At 39.1% G+C, this 23,070-nt stretch overlaps 1 protein-coding gene across 4 annotated transcripts in view; it reads right to left on the bottom strand.

Moving 5' to 3' along the window:
• The window catches only part of LOC309868981 (uncharacterized protein C3orf20 homolog), a 132,675-nt gene that overhangs the window by 85,092 nt on the left and 24,513 nt on the right, over window positions 1-23,070 (bottom strand). For all 4 annotated transcript variants that reach the window (XM_082739286.1, XM_082739283.1, XM_082739284.1 and 1 more), the window contains exons 4-6: window positions 21,723-22,183; window positions 17,354-17,452; window positions 14,845-14,944 (exon numbers count right to left, since the gene is read on the bottom strand). In XM_082739286.1, coding sequence (XP_082595412.1) covers window positions 14,845-14,944; window positions 17,354-17,452; window positions 21,723-22,183 — 660 coding nt within the window. The remainder of the gene's footprint in view (window positions 1-14,844; window positions 14,945-17,353; window positions 17,453-21,722; window positions 22,184-23,070) is intronic.

The following is a 23,070-nucleotide window of genomic DNA, read 5'->3' as shown; positions in this document are numbered from 1 at the left end:
TCACTGAATATGTTGGTGTACATGCCACCCCCAGGGAGGGCAGAATAGCTTTGGCAGACAGCTAGACGGCCAGAAGGATAGATAAAATCCAGGTTAAGGAACGGATACTGATGAGAAAAAACAATGATGGTAATAATTATTCTTATAATTATTCTTATTTGGAATGATGTTAACTCACATACAATTTAATTTTTTTTTTAATTAGCTCTTTACAAATAAGCTAACAGAAGTCCAGAGAGGGTGACTCACTTTCCTGTGGTCATTGAGGATAATAATGGCAGTGCCAGGCCAGCAACTGGGTTCCCTGATTCTCACTTGCATGCTCTTCCCATATGTCCACATTACGTGCACCCTCATTTTATTTATTTATTAATTTCAGGTATAGAATTTAGTAATTCAACACTTACATACAACACCCAGTGCTCATCACAAGTGCCCTCCTTAATCACCATCACCTGTTTAATCCCCCCAGCCTCCCAGTCACACCCACCTCCCTTCTGATAACCATCAGCTCTTGGCACCCGCATTTTAGCCCCAAATTCTTTGAAACCAATCTTGTGAATAATAAGAGGGAAGTCTGGTTAGACTGGTCCTATTAGTAGAAGAGTGACTAGAAACCAAAGTTGCCCATTGCTACCCAGTATGACCCTACAGCATGCTGCAGGAGGATTGTGTCTCCCTGACAACATCTACAGATAGATGAGGGCAGAGCAGGGCTGAGGGATAACTAAGGATATGTGAAGAAGTTCACAAAATCTAACTGTACCAATCTCCTGAGGTCTTCTTCATTTTGGATTTGTATGAAGTCTCTTTTCTTTCTACCTTTTCAAGGTAGGTCCTCTTGATGCTAAATCCCCATGTGGTTCTCTCTACTAATCAGGAAAATGAAGGCAAACTCATTTTCTTAGAACCATGTGAGCCCTTAGGTGCTTAACAGAAATATCAGCTACAACCAGAGGTTCTCTTAAATAGAAGTAAGGCTTGCAAACTGGAGAATTTCCCCAACCTCTTTCTTGCTTTGACTTGTCCCCAGCACAAGGGAACATGGACCGTGGGAGAAAAAGAATGAGTAAGGCACCAGACTTCCTTTTCCAATGCAATTTTCTGATCAAACAGAAATGTCCTACCCATCAGTCCCTTCCATCATGCTGGCTTCCTCCATCCTCCTTTCCTTTTAAGATTTCAAAAGGATATTAGGTCAGAGAAGAACCATCTACCAGTGCGTAATGGAACTTCTTCATCTCTGGGTCAGCCTCTTGGACCACTGGCATCTCAGTCTTCCTCTTGAGCAGCTCCAGCCAGAAACATTGAGAAACGTGGGGGCTGCTGCTCACCTTCACCACACATTTAGGATCATTATAGTAGAGCAAGGTAAGTTGTTTGTTGAATCCCTCTTTTTTAAGCTTTGCTTCTTCTGCTTTTCTGTTCAAAAGAAAAAAATTAAATGGGGTGCCTGGGTGGCTCAGTAGGCTGAATGTCTGACTGATTTCAGGTCAGATCAGGATCTCAGGGTCCTGAGATCCAGCCCTGTGGGGGCTCTGTACTCAGCAGGAAGTCTGCTTTTCTCTCTCTTTCTTTCCCCCTCTGCCCCTCCCGCAGCTCATGCTCTTGCTTTCTCTCTAAAATAAATAAATGAATCTTAAAAAAAAAGAAAAAAATTCAAGAAGTAGCTATTTCTTGGTCTTATCAATGGCTAGAGGGTGGGTAATGGCTGTTCCAGCCTCTGTGATTTTACCGCTTATCTAAAGGCTTCCTTAGATCTGGACAGACAAATTTGGAAATCCTTAGCAAGGGTTCATTGAGTACCTACCATTTTTACACAGTTATTGAGCACCTGCTGTGTGTGAAGCACTGTACTACAGGCTGCAGCAAATGCAGGACCAGTACATATCACCTGTCCCCACAGGAGGGGCGTGATGCAGCATAGGCCTGGGCAAGAATTGAGGGGAATACTGGTGCTACCTCATTGAAAATAGAGCTACCCTATGACCCAGCAATCATGCTACTGGGTATTTACCCTGAAGATACAAAGTAGTGATCCAAAGGGGCATGTGCACCTGAATGTTTATAGCATTAGACAATATCCAACAATAGTCAAACTATGGAAAGAACCTAGATGTCCATCAACAGAGGAAGGGATAAAGAAGATGTGGTACATATATATACAATGGAATACTATGCAGCCATCTAAAGAAATGAAATCTTGCCATTTGCAACAACATGGATGGAACTAGAGGGTATTAAGCTGAGCAAAATAAGTCAATCAGAGAAAGACAATTTATCATATGATCTCCCGGATATGAAGAATTTGAGAGGCAATGTCGAGGGTTTGGGGGATAGGAAAGGAAAAAATGAGACAAGATGGGATTGGGAGGGAGACAAACCATAAGACACTCTTTTTTATATATAAATTTTTTACTTTTTTATAAACTATAACGTATTATTAGCTCCAGGGGTACAAGTCTGTGAATCGCTAGGTTTACACACTTCATAGCACTCACCATAGCACATACCCTTAAATAGAAGTAAGGCTTGCAAATTGGAGAATTTCCCCAACCTCTTTCTTGCTTTGACTTGTCCCCAGCACAAAAGGGAACATGGACCGTGGGAGAAAAAGAATGAGTAAGGCACCAGACTTCCTTTTAAGAGAACCTCTGGTTGTAGCTGATATTTTTGTTAAGCACCTAAGACAGAAATATAGGGACTTTCTGGTTAATTAATGCACACAGACCTCTAGGTACAGACCTCAGTATTTAGCATGCCTTCTAAATATACTAGGTATCTCTGTTACAATTCAGTGAGGAACATACAAATACATGTTCATTAATAATAAGGTGGTAGAGGGAAAGGGTAAGTGAATATGAAACTCCCTATATGCTACAATTTAGACAGACAAGACCCTGAAATTAAGGTAGTCCCCTTGGAACATTCATTGACCCATTCATAAATATTCACTAAATATCTTCCATAGGCAAAATTCATACACTCCTATGAGATAGGTGCTATTCATCCCCATTCTAAAGAGAGCCTGATTTTTTTATTTACATGGTAAAACCAGGATGCAATGCCATGCATATCAACTCCAAACTCTCTACTCTCTTCACTTCAGGAGATTTTTTCCCCCATATTCCTAATGTTGGGTGCTACAGGAGCTGTGGGCATAGGATAAAATGAGACCCACCAGGGCTCTGTATCTGAGGGTCAGCACATGAAGCAGACCTTCCTACTTCTCACCCAGCTTCCGGCCCCCAACACACACACACACACACACAGACACAGACACAGGTATGCAAACACATATACACTCACATGCTCATACAAACACACACAGGGAGACACACATGTGCACATACACTTGTGCACCCACGCATGCCAAGTAGGAGCTGTTGGCAACGTGGCATTAGAACAAGGCTTCAGAATCAGGCTGGAAAAGCAGAGGTCATATACTAGAGCTATTTTTGACTGTCTTGGAGCCCAACACCACCTGTTTAACATCCATACGGACTAGCTGGCTTGCCTCTACTGCATGGTCCTGGCTAGCAGAAGTGGGCTGCAGGACTTCTGGGTTCTTAAGACAGGATGTGGGGGGGCACCTGGGTGGCTCAGTGGGTTGGAGCCTCTGCCTTTGGCTCAGGTCATGATCTCGGGATCCCGGGATCGAGCCCCATATCGGGCTCTCTGCTCAGCAGGGAGCCTGCTTCCTCCTCTCTCTCTGCCTGCCTCTCTGCCGACTTGTGATCTCTCTGTCAAATAAATAAAATAAAATCTTTAAAAAAAAAAAAAAAGACAGGATGTGGGGATGGAATTGGGCACATTCATGACCAACACTTGAGAATAATCAGAAACGTCAGGACTCTAACTAGGGAAAGTGGGAGCTACCTTTTCATAGAAGAGTTAGAAGTTTGGGCATTTTCAAACAGATATAGAGTGGAACACAAAACCAATAAATGAACCTCAGAAACAATGTAAAAAGATTATCTAAGGCTGCCCTCAGCAAGTCCCCTCAGATTCAGAGCATATTCAAACAGGAATCCTCGGTTTTCATTTTAAGGTGCAATTGAAAATTTCTAAAATTGGGGCACCTCGGTGGCTCAGTTGGTTAAGTGTTTGCCATGATCCCAGGGTCCTGGGATGGAGCCCCAAGTTAGGCTCCTCGTTCAACCAGGGAGTCTGCTTCTCCCTCTTCCTCTGCTCCTTCCCCTGCTTGTGCTCTTTCTCCCTCTCTCTCAAATAAATAAAATCTTAAAAAAGAAAGAAAGAAATAAAAAACAAAAAAGAAAATTTCTAAAACTGAGCTGGCATATCTCAATAAGGGTCTCATAGTGTTTGGAAGAATTGGTTTGTGTGTGTGTATACACATGTATGCATTTATTGGTTGAGGGTGGGGTTTGGGGTTTGAGAAGAGCTATGCTGAAAGGAAAATTTTTATTTATTTATCTGACAAAGAGAGACATCACAAGTAGGCAGAGAGGCAGGCAGAAAGGGGGAAGCAGGCTCCCTGCTGAGGGAGAGCCCAATGCGGGGCTTGATCCCAGGACCCTAAGATCATGACCTGGCCGAAGGCAGAGGCTTAACCCACTGAGCCACCCAGGCGCCCCTAAAAGGAAAATTTTTAAAGAATTAAAAATAAGTAACTGGATAGGGTGCCTGACTAGCTCAGTCAGTAGAGTATGCAACTCTTGATCCCAAGGGTCATGAGTTCAAGCCCCATGATGTGCATAGAGTTTACTTAAAAAAAAATAAGTAATTGGACAAAACTGGAGGTATTGCAATTCCAGATTACAAATTATATTACAAAATAACATTGACTTTTTCACAGAGCTAGAACAAATAATCTTAAAAATGTATAGAACCACAAAAGACAACAGCCAGAAGAATGCTGAGAAAGAAAACCAAAGCTGGTAGCATCACAATGCTGGACCTCAAGCTATATTACAAAGCTGTAATCATCAAGACAGTGTGGTACTGGCAAGAACAGACACATAATCAATGGAACAGAATAGAGAACTCAGAAACAGACCCTCAACTCTATGGTCAACTAATCTTCAACAAAACCGGAAAGAATATCCAGTGTAAAAAGGACAGTCTCTTCAACAAATGGTGCTGGGAAAACTGGACAGCCACATGCAGAAGAATGAAACTGGACCATTTCCTTATACCATACACAAAAATAAACTCAAAATGGATGAAAGAATGAACTGTGAGACAGGAATCCATTAAAATCCTAGAGAATATAGGCAGCAACCTCTTTGACCACAACTGTAACAACTTCTTGCTAGACATGTCTCCAAAGGCAAGAGAAACAAAAGCAAAAGTGAACTACTGGGACTACATCAAAATAAAAAGCTTCTGCACAGTAAACAAAACTAAAAGGCAACCTACGAAATCGGAGATGTTTGCAAATGTCTTATCAGCTGGTACCTAAGATCTATAAAGAACTTATCAAAGTCAACAGCCAAAGAACAAATAATCCAGTCAAGAAATGGACAGAAGAGGGGTGCCTGGGTGGCTCAGTGGGTTAAGCCTATGCCTTCGGCTTGTGGCATGATCTCAGATTGAGCCCTGCATTGGGCTCTCTGCTCAGCAGGGAGCCTGCTTTCCCCTCTCTCTGCCTGGCTCTCTGCCTACTTTTGATCTCTCTTTCTCTATCAAATAAACAAATAAAATCTTTTAAAAAATAACTAACAGCTACAAGAAAGTATTTAAAAAAAGAGAGAGAGAAATGGACAGAAGATATGAACAGATGTTTGTCCAAAGAAGACATCTAATTGGCCAAAGACACATGAAAAAATGCTCAACATCCCTTGGCATCAGGGAAATACAAGTCAAAACCACAGTGAAATACCACCTCATACCAGTCAGAATGGCTAAAATTGACAAGTTGGAAATGACAGATGTGGGGAAAGGGGAATCCTTTTATACTGCTGGTAGGAATACAAGATGGTACAGCCACTCTGGAAAACAATATGGGGGTTCCTTAAGAAGTTAAAAATAGGTTATCCTATTTTTAATTTCTTGAGGAATCTCCACACTGCTCTCCAAAGAGGCTGCACCAACCTGCATTCCCACCAACAGTGTAAGAGGGTTCCCCTTTCTCCACATCCCCTCCAACACATGTTGTTTCCTGTCTTGTTAATTTTGGCCATTCTAACTGGTGTAAGGTGGTATCTCAATGTGGTTTTAATTTGAATCTCCCTATGACCCTGCAATTGCACTCCTGGGTATTTACCCCAAAAATACAGATGTAGTGAAAAGAAGGGCCATCTGTACCCCACTGTTTATAGCAGCAATGGCCACGGTCGCCAAACTATGGAAAGAACCAAGATGCCCTTCAACAGATGAATGGATAAGGAAAATGTGGTTCATATACACTATGGAGTATTATGCATCCATCAGAAAGGATAAATACCCAACTTTTGTAGCAACATGGACAGGACTGGAAGAGATTATGCTGAGTGAAATAAGTCAAGCAGAGAGAGTCAATTATCATACGGTTTCACTTATTTGTGGAGCATAACAAATAGCATGGAGGACATGGGGAGTTAGAGAGAAGGGGGGTTGGGGTAAATTGGAAGGGGAGGTGAATCATGAGAGACTATGGACTCTGAAAAACAATCTGAGGGGTTTGAAGTGGCGGGGGGGTGGGAGGTTGGGGTACCAGGTGGTGGGTATTATAGAGGGCACGGATTGCATGGAGCACTGGGTGTGGTGAAAAAATAATGAATACTTTTATGATGAAAATAAATAAATTTAATTTTAAAAAATAGGCTATCCTATGACCCAGCAATTGCACTACTAGGCATTTATCCCAAAGATCCAAGTGTAATGATCTGAGGGAACACGTGCACCCCAAAGTTTATAGCAGCAATGTCCACAACAGCCAAACTGTGGAAAGAACTAAGATGCCCATCAACAGATGAATGGATAAAAAAGAAGTGGTATATATATACAATGGAATATTACTCCATCAGAATGGATGAATACTTACTATTTACATAGATGTGAATGGAACTGGAGGGTAATATGTTGAGCAAAATAAGTCAATGAGAGAAAGACAATTATCATATGGTTTCATTCATATGTAGAATATGAGAAACAGTGCAGAGGATCATAGTGGAAGGGAGGGAAAATTAAATGGGAAGTAATCGGAGAGGGAGACAAACCATGAGAGAAAATATAGGAAAAAAACTGAGGGTTGCTGGAGGGGAGCTGGGGCGGGGGGTGGAGTAATTGGGTGATGGGCAATAAAGAGGGCACGTGGTATGATGAACACAGGGTATTACATAAAACTGATGAATTAGTGAACTCTACATCTGAAACTAATGATGTACTATCTGTTGGCTAATTGAATTTAAGTAAAGAAAAACAAAGCAGTACTGATTAAAACAGTATGGTACTAGCATAAAAATACTCACATAGATCAATGAAATAGAATAGAAAACCCAGAAATAAACCCACAATTATATGGTCAATTAATCTTCAACACAGGAGGAGTTAATAACAAAGAGAAAAATTCTCTTCAACAAATGGTGTTGGCAAAACTGGCAACATGCAAAAGAATGAAATTGTATCACTTTCATATATCATATACCAAAATAAACCCAAAATGGATTAAAGACCTAAGTGTGATACCTGAAACCATAAAAATCCTTGAAGAGAGCATAGGCAATAATGTCACTAAAATTGGCTGTAGCAACATTTTTCTAGCTATGCTTCCTGACACAAAAGAAATAAAAGCAAGAAAAAACTATTGGGACTACCTCAAAATAAAAAGCTTCTGCCCAGCAAAGGAAAAAATAAATAAAACTAAAAGACAATCTATGGAATGAGAGAAGATATTTCCAAATGACATATTTGATAAAGGGTTAGTATCCAAAATATATAAGGAACTGATACAATCAATACCCAAAAAAACAAATAGTTTAATATAAAAATGGGCAGAAGACCTGAACAGACATTTCTCTAAAGAAGTCACTGCAAATGGCAAACAGACATAGAAAAAATGCTCAATATCATTCATTAGCAGCAAAATGCAAATCAAAACTACCATGAGGTATCACTTCGTACCTGTCTGAATGGCTGAAATCAAAAACACAAGAAACAGCATGTGTTGACAAGTATATGGAGGAAAAGGAACCCTCAGCTCTGTAGGTGTGAATGGGAACTGCTGCAGTTACTGTGGAAAACAGTATGGAGGGTCCTCAAAAAATTAAAACTAGAATCACCCTATGATCCAGGAACTGCACTACTGGGTATTTACCCCCCCCCCCAATACGAAAATACTAATTCAAAGAAATACATGCATCCCTATGTTTATTGCAGCATTATCTACAATAGCCAAATTATGTAAGCACCCCATGTCCATTGATAGATGAATTGGTAAGGAATATGTGGTATATACACAATGGAATATTATTCCTTCATAAAAAAGAATGAAATTTGTCCTGCAACAACATGGATAGAGTTAGAGAATATAATTCTAACTAAAATAAATCAGAGAGACAAATGCCATATGATTTCATTCATATGTGGAACTTAAGAAACAAAACAAATGATCAAAGGGAAAAAAGAAAGAGACAAACCAAAAAATAGACTCTTAACTATAAAAAACAAACTGACAGTTACCAGAAGGTGGGGGGAATGGGTGAAGTAGGGGATAGGAGGATTAAAGAGTATACTTAGGATGATGGGGAAAAAAAGTAATTGGAAATAATATAGATGATTAATGAAGAGAGAGAGGTATAATAGCCACACTGCTGTTAGCGGGGGAGCGCTGGGGATGGGAGTCCCTAGCAATCCGCAAGGGTGACTGGCCCCTCTCAGAGAAGCAGGAGGGGGAACTTCTCAGCAAGTCCTATGGGAAAGGAACCAGACCCAGGAGGGTGGGCAAGGGCCAGATCTGCCACTCAAAAATGGAAATGCTTGATTAAAACAACTGGTTTCTCTTGCTGTTTGCTTCTTCTTTTGTTTTCCTCCTCCTTCCTTTCTTTGTCACATTCTCATGAAAATATATCCCACTGTCAGAAGTGGGCTAAATTTTTGAATAATGTGACAAAAAAGTAATCACTTACAAATTGCTATTCTTCCCTACACCAGAACACACATATGCCACTCCATTTATAAGCATCAAAGCCTAACAACACACATTTACAGACTAATTGGAAACCTGAGTCTAATGACCATTCACCAAGCCCACACCTTGGCCCTTTCATTCAATGCCTAGACATGATTCTATTTTTCTGTGACTCTCTACAAATGGACCTTTGGATTATTCTTAAGAAAGGTAAGTATGCCTCTAAGGTGTACATACCTATAATTAGAGAGAGAGAGAGAGAGAGAGAGAGAGAGAAAAGGGATGGTCCCCTCCTTACCTGCAAGGCAAAAAATCAAGATACAAAAGCTGTAATGCAAAAAACCCCAATGCAAAATCTCCTACCTTATATGAATGCCACAAATACTCAAGAGTAGACAATTATAATTCAGGAAAGTTCCTCATAACTCCTTTAAAGTGGTGAGTGCTTCCTTTTCTAACCCTTTAATAAGTCCCTAGGAATTGTATCATGGTATCATGTAAAGACTAATCAGCCTCTCTGCCAATGAAAGGCTGCTATTCTCTGCCTTTTCTCAAGGAACTGGCAACTTTTGCTCTCTTCCTGCCTGAGGACCAGAAGTTGACCTCTGGAGTCTCCAGTAGGTGATAATTACCACCAAACTGATTAGTTCAACAAAGGAGCCCTAATATTTGCATAAAAGGTTTCTTGGGAGTTTTGGGTCATTCCTAGAATCATGTCTAGGCATTGAATGAAAGGGCCAAGGTGTGGGCTTGGTGAATGGTCATTAGACTCAGGTTTCCAATTAGTCTGTAAATGTGTGTCATTGCTAGGGCTTACAAAAGAATCCTTTGCTAAGTCAGAAGTTACCCAATTATCCCAGCCCTCTGGCATCTGGACCACTTTGAGAGACAGGCTGGAATAGAAAGGGAATGTCCTCTCAGATCAAAACTGCCTAAGAATTTAAGCTAAATTCAATATAGTGGGGGCTTTCAATAAACATAAGTAGTAAAGGATGCTTGGACACTGGGCAATATCCAATTCCATTTTACAGATGAGAAAGCCAAAGTACAGAAAAGGGAACTGATAAATGCTAAACAACAGTTACTGTTTATCAAGCATTCACTATTGTCTACAGATTGTGCTAAATTATTTAACTGAATGATTTCATGTAATGCTTTCAATAACCCTATGAGGTACATTCTAGTAGTACCTCCATTTTTTATGAGGAAAGTAAGGCTGTGAGAAGCAGAATGAGTACCCCAAATTACACAGCTGGCAAACAGGAGCATGAGATTTGTGTGAACTCCAAAGCTTGAGCTCTACACCTTTATAGACATTGCCTCTTGTACCCCAGGTCACACAACAGAAATGGCAGGGAAAGTATTGGGAGCAAGCCTGGGATTCCCAATCTAATGCTTTTGTGCCACCATGTCCTAATAGTAAACACGAATAAAATCAGAAGACTAGACCTTCACCAGTTACAGTCCAGAGACTTGATTCAGTCCCAGTCAAAAGGTCCGGGTAAATAAACACTGTCTGGAGGATGTGCTCTGCTCTAAAGTTATTATTATTAAAGTTTATTATTAAAGTTTATTATTATTTATTGCCGTGGGATCTGGTCTGGGATGGGAGGGTTCACAGTGTTTGTGAGACTAGACTTCCTGTGATAAGAAAAGAGAGTATGTTTCAGAGTGCACCTGCCAATGGAGTAGGACAAGATGCTGCTCTAATTTCCCTTGGTCTGACTTGATATTAAACTTCTATAATTTTCTGTGTGGAGCAAATGTGATATAAATTTGTCAGGGTGCACAAGACAATACTTCTGATTTGTCTGAAATTGCATTTCAGGGGCACCTGGGTGGCTCAGTGGTTTAAGCCTCTGCCTTCAGCTCAGGTCATGATCTCAAGGTCCTGGGATTGAGCCCCACATCGGGCTCTCTGCTCAGCAGGGAGCCTGCTCCCTGCCCCCCACCTGCCTCTCTGCCTACTTGCCATCTCTCAGTCAAATAAATAAATAAATAAATAATCTTTATAAAATTGCATTTCATCCAGCAAGCATTTTTTTTTTTTCAATCTACATGCTATCTCTCACCCTGGAACCAAGGGATGTTAAGGTTTGGCTGATTTTCTTGCAGAGATGCTTTGTAATACACACATTGTAAAATTTTACATGTGTTCTTTTTTTTTTTTTTAAGATTTTATTCATTTATTTGACAGACAAAGAGCACAAGTAGGCAGAGAGGCAGGCAGAGAGAGAGGAGGAAGCAGGCTCCCTGCTGAGCAGAGAGCCCGATGCGGGGCTTGATCCCAGAACCCTGGGATCATGACCTGAGCGGAAGGCAGAGGCTTTAACCCACTGAGCCACCCAGGCGCCCCACATGTGTTCTTTTTAAAGCTTGGATTCTGTATATGCTAAATCCCTTGGGAATGAATTCTAGAAATTCTCATTGTTAAAAAACCACTCCCTTGACAAAGCTTATTACTATGGGTCACATATAACAGCATCATACTCATCCCTGGTGCTGTGTGCCAGCTAAACTCACCTCCTCCATCTATTCTGCCAAGCCATCTCTTCTTGGTTCTAACCCTACTTGTTTTAAGAAACCACATCTGACAGTACCGGTTTATTATTAAAAAATGCTTTGTGCTTGCTTGGTGCTTTGGTCTCTGCAAAGTACATTTATATATACTGAGTCACAAGAACCTGCTGTGGTAAGCAGAAAACATGTCATTATCCCTAAATGAATAAAGGAGCAGAGGTTCGGGAAGTTCAAGTGATTTACACAAGATCCCACGCTATTGACTAATGAACCTAGATGTTCTGATTCTATTTTTTATTTTAGCTTTTGCTTTAGTCTTTTTTTTTTTAGAGCAGTATTAGGTTCACAGCAAAACTAAGTGGAAAGTACAGAGAGTTCTCATATACTCCCTGCAAGTTTTTTTTCCCCATTAAAATATACCACCTGCTCCACATCACTTGAAGTCTTTTTAAACCTGAAAAACTAATTCTAAGTTTACCTGTAAGAATAAATTGGTAAAATTGTTTAAGCTGCTTTTGATGTAAAAAGAATCTGCACAAAAAAAACACTCAATAAATGTTAGCTATTATTATTAGCACTCAATAAATACCAGCTATTATTATTATTGGCATGGGAGAAATCAAGCTAGAAATTTCATACCACACACACAAAAATTTCCAACTAAATGGAGAAAAAAGAAATTAAAACATACAGTAGGTTTATCCAATTTTAGCATGAGGAAAGATTTTTCCAGTAATAAAAAAAAAGGGTGAGAAATTTAAAACAAAACATTGATTATTGTAGTACAATAATAAGAGTTAGTTTAAATACTAAGCATAGGTGGGATTTTTGTTTGTTTGTTTGTTTTTGTTTGCTTGTTTTTTGAGGAAGAGAGAGAGAGCACAGGAGTGGGGAGAGGCAGAAGGCGAGAGACGATCTTAAGATCTTAATTAAGCAAGCTCCACACCCAGTGAGGAGCTTGCTGAAATCAAGAGACAGATGTTCAACCAACTGAGCCAGCCAGATGCCCTTAAGCATAGGTGTTTTACAATAATAATTGTAATATGATGTTTAAGTTTAGATACTAAATTTACCAATATACTAAATTTACTAATTTGAATTTTAAAATTCCTGGTGATTGAACCAATAAAGAGTGATTTCTAGTGAAACTATGCTTAAAATTTTAAATAATTATTTAAATTTTAAATTTAATTTAAATAAATTAGACTAAATTTTATTTAATTTAAATTTAGTTAAAATTAAAATTTAAATAATTATTTTAAATTTTTTTTAAATTTCAAAAAAATAAGAAAATAAAAAATTACACTAGAGGGGCACCTGGGTCGCTTGGTTGGTTAAGCATCTGCCTTTGGCTTGGGTCATGATCCCCAGGGTCCTGGGATCAAGACCCCACATCAGGCTCCCTAATCAGTGGAGAGCCTGCTTCTCCCTCTCCCTATGCTATTCCCCTTGCTTGTCCTCTCCCTCTCTCTCACTACCCCCCCAAATAAATTAATAAAATCTTTTAAAAATTTTCACTAGAAATTATTCTTCATTGATTAAATCACCAGGAATTTTCAGCACAAGATCTAAAATCTTAACCAAGTCTGGAATCTGGGCCTGCTCTACCTTTTCCAGTCCTTAAAGGGCCTTAAAGAGAGAGACACCATTAAAGAGACAGAGTCAGATGATTGTAGACCCTTTTTTTCCAGTCCTTGCACATGCTGCTCAATTCTTGTCCAGAGCGGTAAAGGCCAGGATTTTAGAAAAATCTAATAAAGAATTTCACATTATATTATAAGATCTCTCTTAACAATTTAGATTTATCAACAGTATTAAAATTTGTTTGCTTCTGATCTAAAAATTTCTCATTTTCCAATTACTTTTTTTGTATGTAATTTTATTTTGTTTTATTTTATGTATGTTTTAAAGTTTATTATTATCATTTTAAATAATCTCTCTATCCAACAAGGGGCTCGAACCAATGACCCCGAGATCAAGAGTCACACAATCTTCTGACTGAGCCAGGCAGGTGTCTCTGTGTGTATGTAATTTTAAATACTTTTTAAAAAGATTTTATTTATTTATAAGAGAGAGAGAACATGAGCAAGAGAAGGGGAAGAGGGAGACAGAGAAGCAGATTCCCCACTAAGCAGGGAGCCTGACACAGGGCTCCATCCTAGGAACCCGGGATCATGCCTGAGCTGAAAGTAGACACTTAACCACTTAACCGACTGAGCCACTCAGGTGCCCCTTAAATAAGTATTTTAAATACTAAGCATCTATCACATTTGAAAGGCACTCCACAGAGCATTAAGTGGTTATTTTCACACCGAAGGCCAGGTGGAAAACGAGTGAAAACAAAGCATGAGTTGAAAGTGGGGGCACTTCGGAGTCAGATAGAGCTGGGTTTTACTCCTGGCTCTGCCTTTTTCTAGCTGAGTAACTTGCAACAAATTGCCACACTTCAAGGCACATTAATTTCCTTATCTGTAAAATGGAGATAATTGTCTTTATCTCATGGGGTTGTTCTGAGCAGTATATATAAATGTAGAGCATCAGCTCCACTGTCTGGCCACAGAGCAGGAATTTTGTCAATGCTTGCTCTGGTTCTTATCACTTCCTAATTGTTTGATTTGTCCTCTCTTGATTAACTTGCCAAGTTAACTTGCCAAGATGGTTAGTTTCCCATTTAAGGTGACAAGTTTCTTGGACATAGGGACCAATTTCCTATTTCCTTAGAAAGTGCTTTCCCTACAGCTAGTACTCCTTTCCTGGACTTATCTCCTCTCTTTCTTCTGCACTGTTTTCACACAGGATCCTGTACTGGTCACCTGACAAGGCTGAGTGACTGATAAAGTTGTGTACTACAAAGTAACTTATATCTATGAGTTACTAGGAAAAGAAGGGTTTGTGTGTGCATGTGTGTATGGGTTTTTTTTTTTTTTCGTATTACAGATAGAGTGACTTGCCCAGGGTCCCACAGGCTTTGCATCTCTTCTTGTCTATCTACCCATTATGTGCCTCATAAAACTATGATTCTAAAGACTGCAGGGGTGCCTGGGTGGCTCAGTTGGTTAAGCATCCAACTCTTGGTTTCTGTTCAGGTTGTGAGATCCAGCCCTGCGTGGGCTCTGGGCTCATCAGGGAGTCTGCTTAGAAATCTCTCCCCCTATCCCAACCCCTGGGTGTGTGTGTGTGCTCTCTCTTGTTCTAGCTCTAAAATAAACATATAAATCCTTAAAAAATAAACATTGCAGAAGGCTCCTTACATTTGAATGGTGGCTTCTTGTAGTCTCTTCACAGCAGTACTGAGGATTGTCTTCCATTTCAGAATTTCCAATTTTGAGTCAGGATATTGAAAGATCCAACCTTAAAACAACAATGCACATATTTTTTTTTTTAAGATTTTATTTATTTATTTGACAGAGAGAAATCACAAGTAGACGGAGAGGCAGGCAGAGAGAGAGAGGGAAGCAGACTCCCTGCTGAGCAGAGAGCCCGATGTGGGACTCAATCCCAGGACCCTGAGATCATGACCTGAGCCGAAGGCAGCGGCTTAACCCACTGAGCCAGCCAGGCGCCCCAAAAATGCACATATTAACTCAAGGGGATATTTAAAAATTTACCCAAACTCAGTACTCACTATATAAATCCTGCTCAGCCATCAGTCTATCTAGGCCTACTTGAAAAAGGAACCAAAATCCAGGGGTAACTGGATGGCTCAGTTGGGTGAGCGACCGGCTCTTGTTTTCAGCCCAGGTCAAGATCTCAGGGTCGTGGGGCCAAGCTCCAGGGTCCAGCTCCACACTCAGCAGGGAGTCTGCTTGAGAGTCTCCCTCTCCCCCTCCCCACCCTTGTGCTCTTGAGTGCAGGCACTCTCTCTCTCTCAAATAAATAAAAAAAAACCTTACAAAAAAAAAAGTACTCAAATCCATTTATATTAAAGTATAAGTCATCAGCTTAAGAATTACCTCTCTTCAGGAGATTTGCACTAAAATGGCTTTAAAAATATAACCCCCAGGAATTAAATCCCTATGATGACTTCTGAAGTGTTCAAATCCCTACACGCCCTGTAGACCTACAGATCAGATTCTTCAGTATCCTCCAGACTTGAGATCTATTCCTGAGTCTTCTTCATGGACACTGGAGGAAAAGAAGCACTTTCTTTCTAGGCATGGGGCATGTGAATTTAGGGCTGGCGGTGACTATCTCTTTCACTGTGTGAACCAAGCCTAACTGTAGAATTCAGCCAAGCAGAGATGGACAGGAAAGAGCCTCTGCAAGTGCTGAGTCCCACATCCTGCCTTGGACCTTTACTCCCGCAGTTCTTCCTTTAATCTTTTGAGCTGCCCCCAGTATACTAGCAAAGAATTTTCCTGTTGCTTAAGCCAGTGTGAGTTGGGCTCTTATCATCTACAGCTTAAAGATTCCTGACTAACATAACCACATTCAGGTTCATTATCATTGGACCATGAGAATCATGCTAACTCTAGATGAGAAGGATTGAACAAACTCCATCCCAGTTTCCTTAAGGGTTTAATAATGTAATTCCAGCTTCTTGCTTTGGGATTCCAATCCTGCCCCTTAATGCTTAAGGCCTTGCTTCTTACTCACAGACTATTCGCTTGCCATTCAATTGCCTCCAGAGGGATTTCCTGTTATTGACTTTACCCACCTATTTGGATTCCTTGACATTTTCATGCTGAACGCTCAGGATAGCTTATGATTTATTTCATTCCTATTTGCTGTTTTGCCATACTTACGGGGCTTGTTCTTAGCATATGCATATTTCCTCAATATCTATCCCACTCGTTAGTCCCAGTAATAAATTTTGATTGCTTAATACACCAGATTCAGAAACATATGTAGGGTATTGGGAGGTGTGGGAAGGACACCTGACTCCTAAAATCACATTCTCTAAAAGCAAAAACTTTCAAAGTTCTTAGGTTGTGATGAAAGCTCTTAGGTTATGATAAAAAGGTTATGAAAAGCAAATCTGACACCCACAGCAGCCAGCCCCAACTCCTACTCACTCCCTAAGCCACATGAAGTTGGCTATATTATGTCTGTATTTCAAGGAATGACAAGGTTCCCTTTCCCAATAATCTATATCCAATCCCTTTTACGTCATTCAGGGATAGACTGTATTCTTTCTAGATTTGTGTGTTCATAATCTTCCTTGAGAAATCTCCTTGTAACACTTAAACAATTTAAAAACCAAAGAAGCTTTGGGGCACCTGTGTGGCTCAGTCCTTAAATGTCTGCCTTCAGCTCAGGTCATGATCTCAGGGTCCTGGGATCAAGTCCCACATTGGGCTCCCTGCTCAGTGGGGAGCCTGCTTCTCTCTCTCCCACTCCCCCTGCTTGTGTTCCCTCTCTCACTGTGTCTCTCTCTGTCAAATAAATAAATAAATAAAATCTTTTAGAAAAAAAGAAAAAGAAAACTTTGAAGCTTTGGTTTCTAGTCCAGGTTGGTATGTTTTTGTGATGGAAGGCCCTGGGTGAACAGGCAGGTCATTATTACCGAAGTTGGTTTCTTAGAACCAAGAAGAAAAAAACTCCCAGGGCACCAGAGTGGAGAAATCATGGACACTGGTTTAGAGGTGGTGCATCTGGAAACTTTGACAAGGAATACATGAACTTAAAAGCCTGGCTTTGACTGAGATTGTACTAAGAGGATAACTAGGAGAAGTTTCCAAATTCAGGGAAGGTAAGTGAATTCTCACTCTAGCTGCTCATCATAGTTGACCCTAATTTGGATGGGTAAAGGGATCTTACCATTTTCTAAACAGATCTTGGATAACAGCGAGAAGTGGATGACAACAGGTAAATTGTTATCCTGGGGTATGTGGGCATTTTGGTTTTGGTCGACAAGAGCTAGGAAAAAAGAAAGGAGAAGGAAGATGAGGGGGGAGAGGAGAGAGAAGACAAAGTGAGTATTTTGCTAGATCATCATCAACACAAAAATCAGTTGTCAACATTTTAATATTATTACCAGGGCATTGGCAAAATTTTTCTTAAGAACCCATAATGACCCATGAAATATTTCCATTTGCTCTGGAAATGAAACAGCTTTTTTTTTTTTTTTTAATTTTCAAATTTTTTTATGAAACATCTTTTTAACTTGAAAATTCCTCTATATAATTTCTTGATTTACTAAAAGATTATATTATTGGTTTTGTTCTAAGAATAACCATGACTAATATTTATTGAGTACTTACTATATGCCAGCCACTATGCTAAGCACATTACATGCATTATATAATTTATTTCTCTCAACAGAGTTCCACCATTAATCTCCTCATTTTACAGATGAGGATTTCAAGTAAGTCTAGAATAAGACCTAGAAAATTTTCTAGGACTTGTTCTAACAAGTTCCTAGTGATGTTGATGCACTGGTTCAGGGACCACACTTTGAGAACCACTACCACAGAGCCTTTCAATCTCTTGATGAACAGCAATTACTTGTCCTTAAAAAGTAAAAATTGTACTGCTAGAATTATCTTGTTAAAGCAAATGTACTGGGCTTCATGAACCATCAGGAGTCTATAATAATACCTATATAGTGAAGGGTTACTCTGAGGATCATATGAAAGAATGGAGATGGTGATGATGATGATGATGATAAAAACAACAACAACAAGCACATAAGTAGAGTCTACCACTGGGTGATGAATGGAAGTGTTGAATCACTCACTATACTGTATGCCTGAAACTAACACGACACTGTCCCTTAATCAGAATTTAAATAAAAACTTTAAACAATAAGTAGTGTCTACTATACTTTGATACTTTTCCAAGTGCTTTAGTGTTAACTTATTTAATATTCAGAATCACCCTGGAAGGAGGTACAATTTGCAGTGCCATGTCACAAATAACGAAACTGAGGCAAAGAGGGATTATGAAATATGCTCAAAATATGTAAGTAGTAAGTGCAATAGCCAGGATTTTGACCCAGGAATCCTAAGAGCAAAGGCTTAGTCACTCCAGTAGATTACTTCTCTATCTCAGAGGGGCCTTGTACCTTGTAGAGATAGCTACCACTACTATTTATTCTCATTGTCAAAATCTTTATCACTATTAATTTTAACAGCAGAATGAGAGTTAGGGATAAAGTAGCAGAAAGGACACTATACTGGGAGTTAAAAGACCAGGATTGGGGTCATAGCTCTATCAGAAACTGTGACTTTAGGTAAGTTACTTGATGCTTTGGCATCTCAGTTTTCTCCATAGTGAAACGGAATCCTATCAGCTACTCCACAGGGATATCTGGACAACGAAATTAGATAATGGCTAGAAAGTTCCCTATGATCTGTAAAATATTATAAATTAATATGAATTTAATATTTAAAATATCATTCTTTTGCTACATTGAATTCTGCTTGTATATATTTAACACAATAGGAGTGAAAGTGAGAAATCATAAAGTCCTGAATATAAAGCTACATTCTGGGGATAAAAGTGGGATCTACCAGTACTCTCCGCAATGTAGTGCTAAGCTCTGCTGTGGTTCCTTATCCTTTTTAAATCATGTGTCTGTGCCAGTCACTCATATTTCCCTATCAAGTTTTTTGAAATTATTATCAGCAAAAATTTCAGATCCTTAAGGCTTTATTATTATTCTTAACAGTCTCGCCTTTGGTACTTGCAAATGTTCCCTCCCCCCACTGCCTTTTTTTGTTGTTGTTGTTATTGTGGATATATAACACAAAATTTACTATTTAACCATTAAAATATTTTTATTGTGGTTAAATTTGCAAAACATGAAATTTACCATTTTAACCATTTTTAAGTGTATGGTTTTGTAGCATCAGTGAAACTCTGTACCTATTTAGCAATAACTCCCTATCCTTCCCTCCCCACAGCCCCGTAGAGACATTCTACTTTCTGTCTCTAAGTATTTGATTACTTTAGGTACCTCATGTAAGTAGAGTCATACTTTATTTGTCCTTTTGTTTCTGGCTTATTTCACTTAGCATGATGTCTTCAAGTTTCATCCACATTACTACCTGTATCAGAATGTCATTCCTTTTTAAGGCTGAATAATATTCCATTGTATGTACAAAGCATAATCTGTTTATCCATGCACCTGTCAATGGACATTTGGATTGTTTCCACCTTTTGGCTATTGTGAATAACTGCTATTATTGTTGCTATGAGTATTGGTATACAAACATCTGTTTCAGTGCCTGCTTCCAATTGCCTTTAGTTGAAGATAATTTCATCCAGCCCTCAAATAAGTTTTAAGAAGTTTTTCAAATACAATGTCTGACACAAAATTAAAAATAATCATATTCACAGGGAGTCAAGAGAACACGAATGAGAATAAGCAGACACAAAAGGAAAACCTAGAAATAAATTCACATAAATATGCCCATCTGATTTTTGAGAAAAATATAAACAGGATAGGGGCGCCTGGGTGGCTCAGTGGGTTAAGCCGCTGCCTTCGGCTCGGGTCATGATCTCAGGGTCCTGGGATCGAGTCCCGCATCGGGCTCTCTGCTCAGCAGGGAGCCTGTTTCCCTCTCTCTCTCTGCCTGCCTCTCCATCTACTTGTGATTTCTCTCTGTCAAATAAATAAATAAAATCTTTAAAAATATATATATATATATATATAAACAGGATAGTGTCTTTGGAAAATAGTTGGAACGTTTCACATAAAGGTAATCATGGGGGCACCCAGGTAGCTCAGTCGGTTAACTGTCTGCCTTCGGCTCTGGTCATGATCCCAGGGACCTGGGATCAAGCCCCACACTGGGCTCCCTGCTCAGTGGGGAGCCTTCTTCTCCCTCTCCCTTTGCCACTCCCCTGAGTGTGCTCTCTGTCTGTGTCTCTCTGCGTCAAATGGATAAATAAAATCTTCTTGAAAAAATAAAAACAGGGGTCCTCAGTGGCTCAGTCATTAACCCCTGCTTATGTTCCCTCTCTTGCTATCTCTCTCTCATCAAATAAATAAATAAAATCTTTTTAAAAATAAAAATAAAATAATAAAAATAAAAGCAAACACATAATTGCCACATAGCCCAGTAATTGAACTTTTGGCAATCTACCAAAGAAAAATCAAAACTTACATTTACACAATTCCTACATGAGTGTTTTAGCAGCTTTCATAATGGCCCCAAATTGGAAAAAACCCAAACTACCCACAGGTCCATCAAAGACTGATTAAACAAACTGGTACATTCACACCATGGAATACTGCAAAGCAATAAAAAGGAACAAACTACTGATATATATGACCTGGGTGTATCTCCAGAACATTAAGCTGACTGAAAAAAGGCAATCACCAAGTTTATACATTGTATGATTCCACTTATATAATATTCTTGAAATGACAAACATATAGAAATGCAAAACACATAGGTTAAAAGAGGGAGTGGAGAAAGAGGGAAGTGGGTATGGCTTCAGGACATGAATGATCCCTACGTTGACAGAAAAGTTTTGAATCTTAACTGTATCAATGTCAATATCCTGGTTGTGATACTGAACTAGAGTTTTACAAGATGTTGCCTTATGGAGAAAATGGATAAAGGGGATATGGGATTTCTCTTTATGTGGGTCTATAATCATCTTAAAATAAAATGTTAATTTAATGGGGTGCCTGGGTGGCACAGTGCGTTAGGCATTTGACCCTTGGTTTTGGCTCAGGTTGTGATCTCAGAGTTGTGATTTAGGGGTTGTAAGATGTAAGAGTTCTGCATTGGGCTCCGTGCTGAGCACCGAGTCTTCTTGGGTTTCTCTCTTCCTCTCCCTTTGCCCCTCCCCTTCCCCCCCCTCAAAAGAAAAAAGACCCTTAAAAAAAGTTAATTAAAAAAATCATGTATGTGGCTAGCATCATATTTCTGTTAGGCCCTGTACAGTACAGTAAAAGAATTTGTAGGATCCCTTGAGGCAGAGAGTTCATGTCACATGAAGTATAATAGATGCTTTCAATGAAAGCACTATAAATTTTTATATCTTTCTCCTGACACTAATACTTACTAAATTTACTTCACTAATACTTCACTAATACTTACTAATATTCTTAACACAAACCAAGTATCACTAATATAATGTTTTGTCAATTTCTCACTCAGTGCTATTTTTATTCTTTTTCTTTTAAACTTGGAGGATTAATTTATAAAACTAACTAATAGCTTCTACGTACCAGATGAAGCATCATGGTCTTTTTTTGCTTTCACAAGATGCTTTTCCTTATGATATTCCTCTCTCGAAAAGCTGCTGATTTGGGTCACGGAACTGGGATCTCTTTGCAAGGCAGTGTTTTCCTTCAAGCCTGAACTTTTGGATGCACACTTAGAAGCACCTTCAATAAGATCATGCCAACTGTAATTCATAAGATTTACAATTCCCTCAGGGTAAATAATGTGATACTCCACATACTTCTGCAGTACCTCCCCAAGTTCATGCAGTATTTCAGAAGCAATGAGTTTATATTCCTCAAATAGATCCTTTTGCAGGTGTGTCTTGGATAATGGGGGAGAAAACTGGGCAACAATAGGAGTTGTTGAGATGTCAAATGAGTAGAACGCATCTTGCTTCTCAGCTTCAGCTACCGTAGTTAGTCTTTCTTCCTTTAGTTCTTTAGAAAGTATACTCTCTGTATGGCTGTAAAAAACATGTATGAGCCATAAAGGTATTTTATCTTCTTTATCAACTTCTAGAAATCCATCTTAAAATGTATATACCTTAAAAGGTGTACAACATCTGTGAATAAAATTGCGAACTATAACACTTTTCGAAATTAGAAAAAATTGACAGAAATCTAATGACTCATAAGGACATAGCTAAATAAATAATATCATACTCATACAGTGAGCAGCATGAAAAATTGCTTGGAAAATTGCTCTTAATAATTTGGGAAAATGATTATGTTATAATATATAAAGATTATATACAATTGTATATGTGGGGTATCTTCAAATGTATAATATACATATATCATATATCTGGTAGTACAGAGACTAAATAAATAACCTCCAAAAGTAAATTATCAGGTTGTGGAGGTCATTTTTTATTGTCTTTTTTAGTACTTTTCTTTCTGTCTTCCGTTCTTTCCCCTTTCTTTCTTTTTTTTCTCTTCCTTTCTTTCGTCAGTTCCACACCTACTTGAACTCACGACCCCAAGAGACTCATATGCAAGAGGCAGCATGCACTACCTTTGAGCCAGCGAGGCACTGTCCTAACTTTTCTTCAATGAATATTTATTATGTTTATACACAGAGGATAAAAACATACGTGTGTGTTGCTTATTCATTACTATTATAAGACAAGACAGAGGCCATTTCTTCCAGAAAGCCTTCCCTGAATTTCTCAAGTTAGTCTACAAACATGTGCTGTGTTCCCTTAGCCTATCATACATACCCCATCAGATGTAACTATATTATACTGAAACTCCAAAGCAGCAACAGAAATGGATCCACAAAGGGACTAGGTGTGTCAGATAATGGAATTTTCAGCCATTGTTTATGAAACAACTATGTATAACATGTTTA

Source organism: Mustela nivalis, assembly GCF_964662115.1.
Source record: "Mustela nivalis genome assembly, chromosome: 7".
Taxonomy (NCBI): Eukaryota; Metazoa; Chordata; class Mammalia; order Carnivora; family Mustelidae; genus Mustela; species Mustela nivalis.
This window is presented reverse-complemented; position numbering and strand designations above follow the sequence as displayed.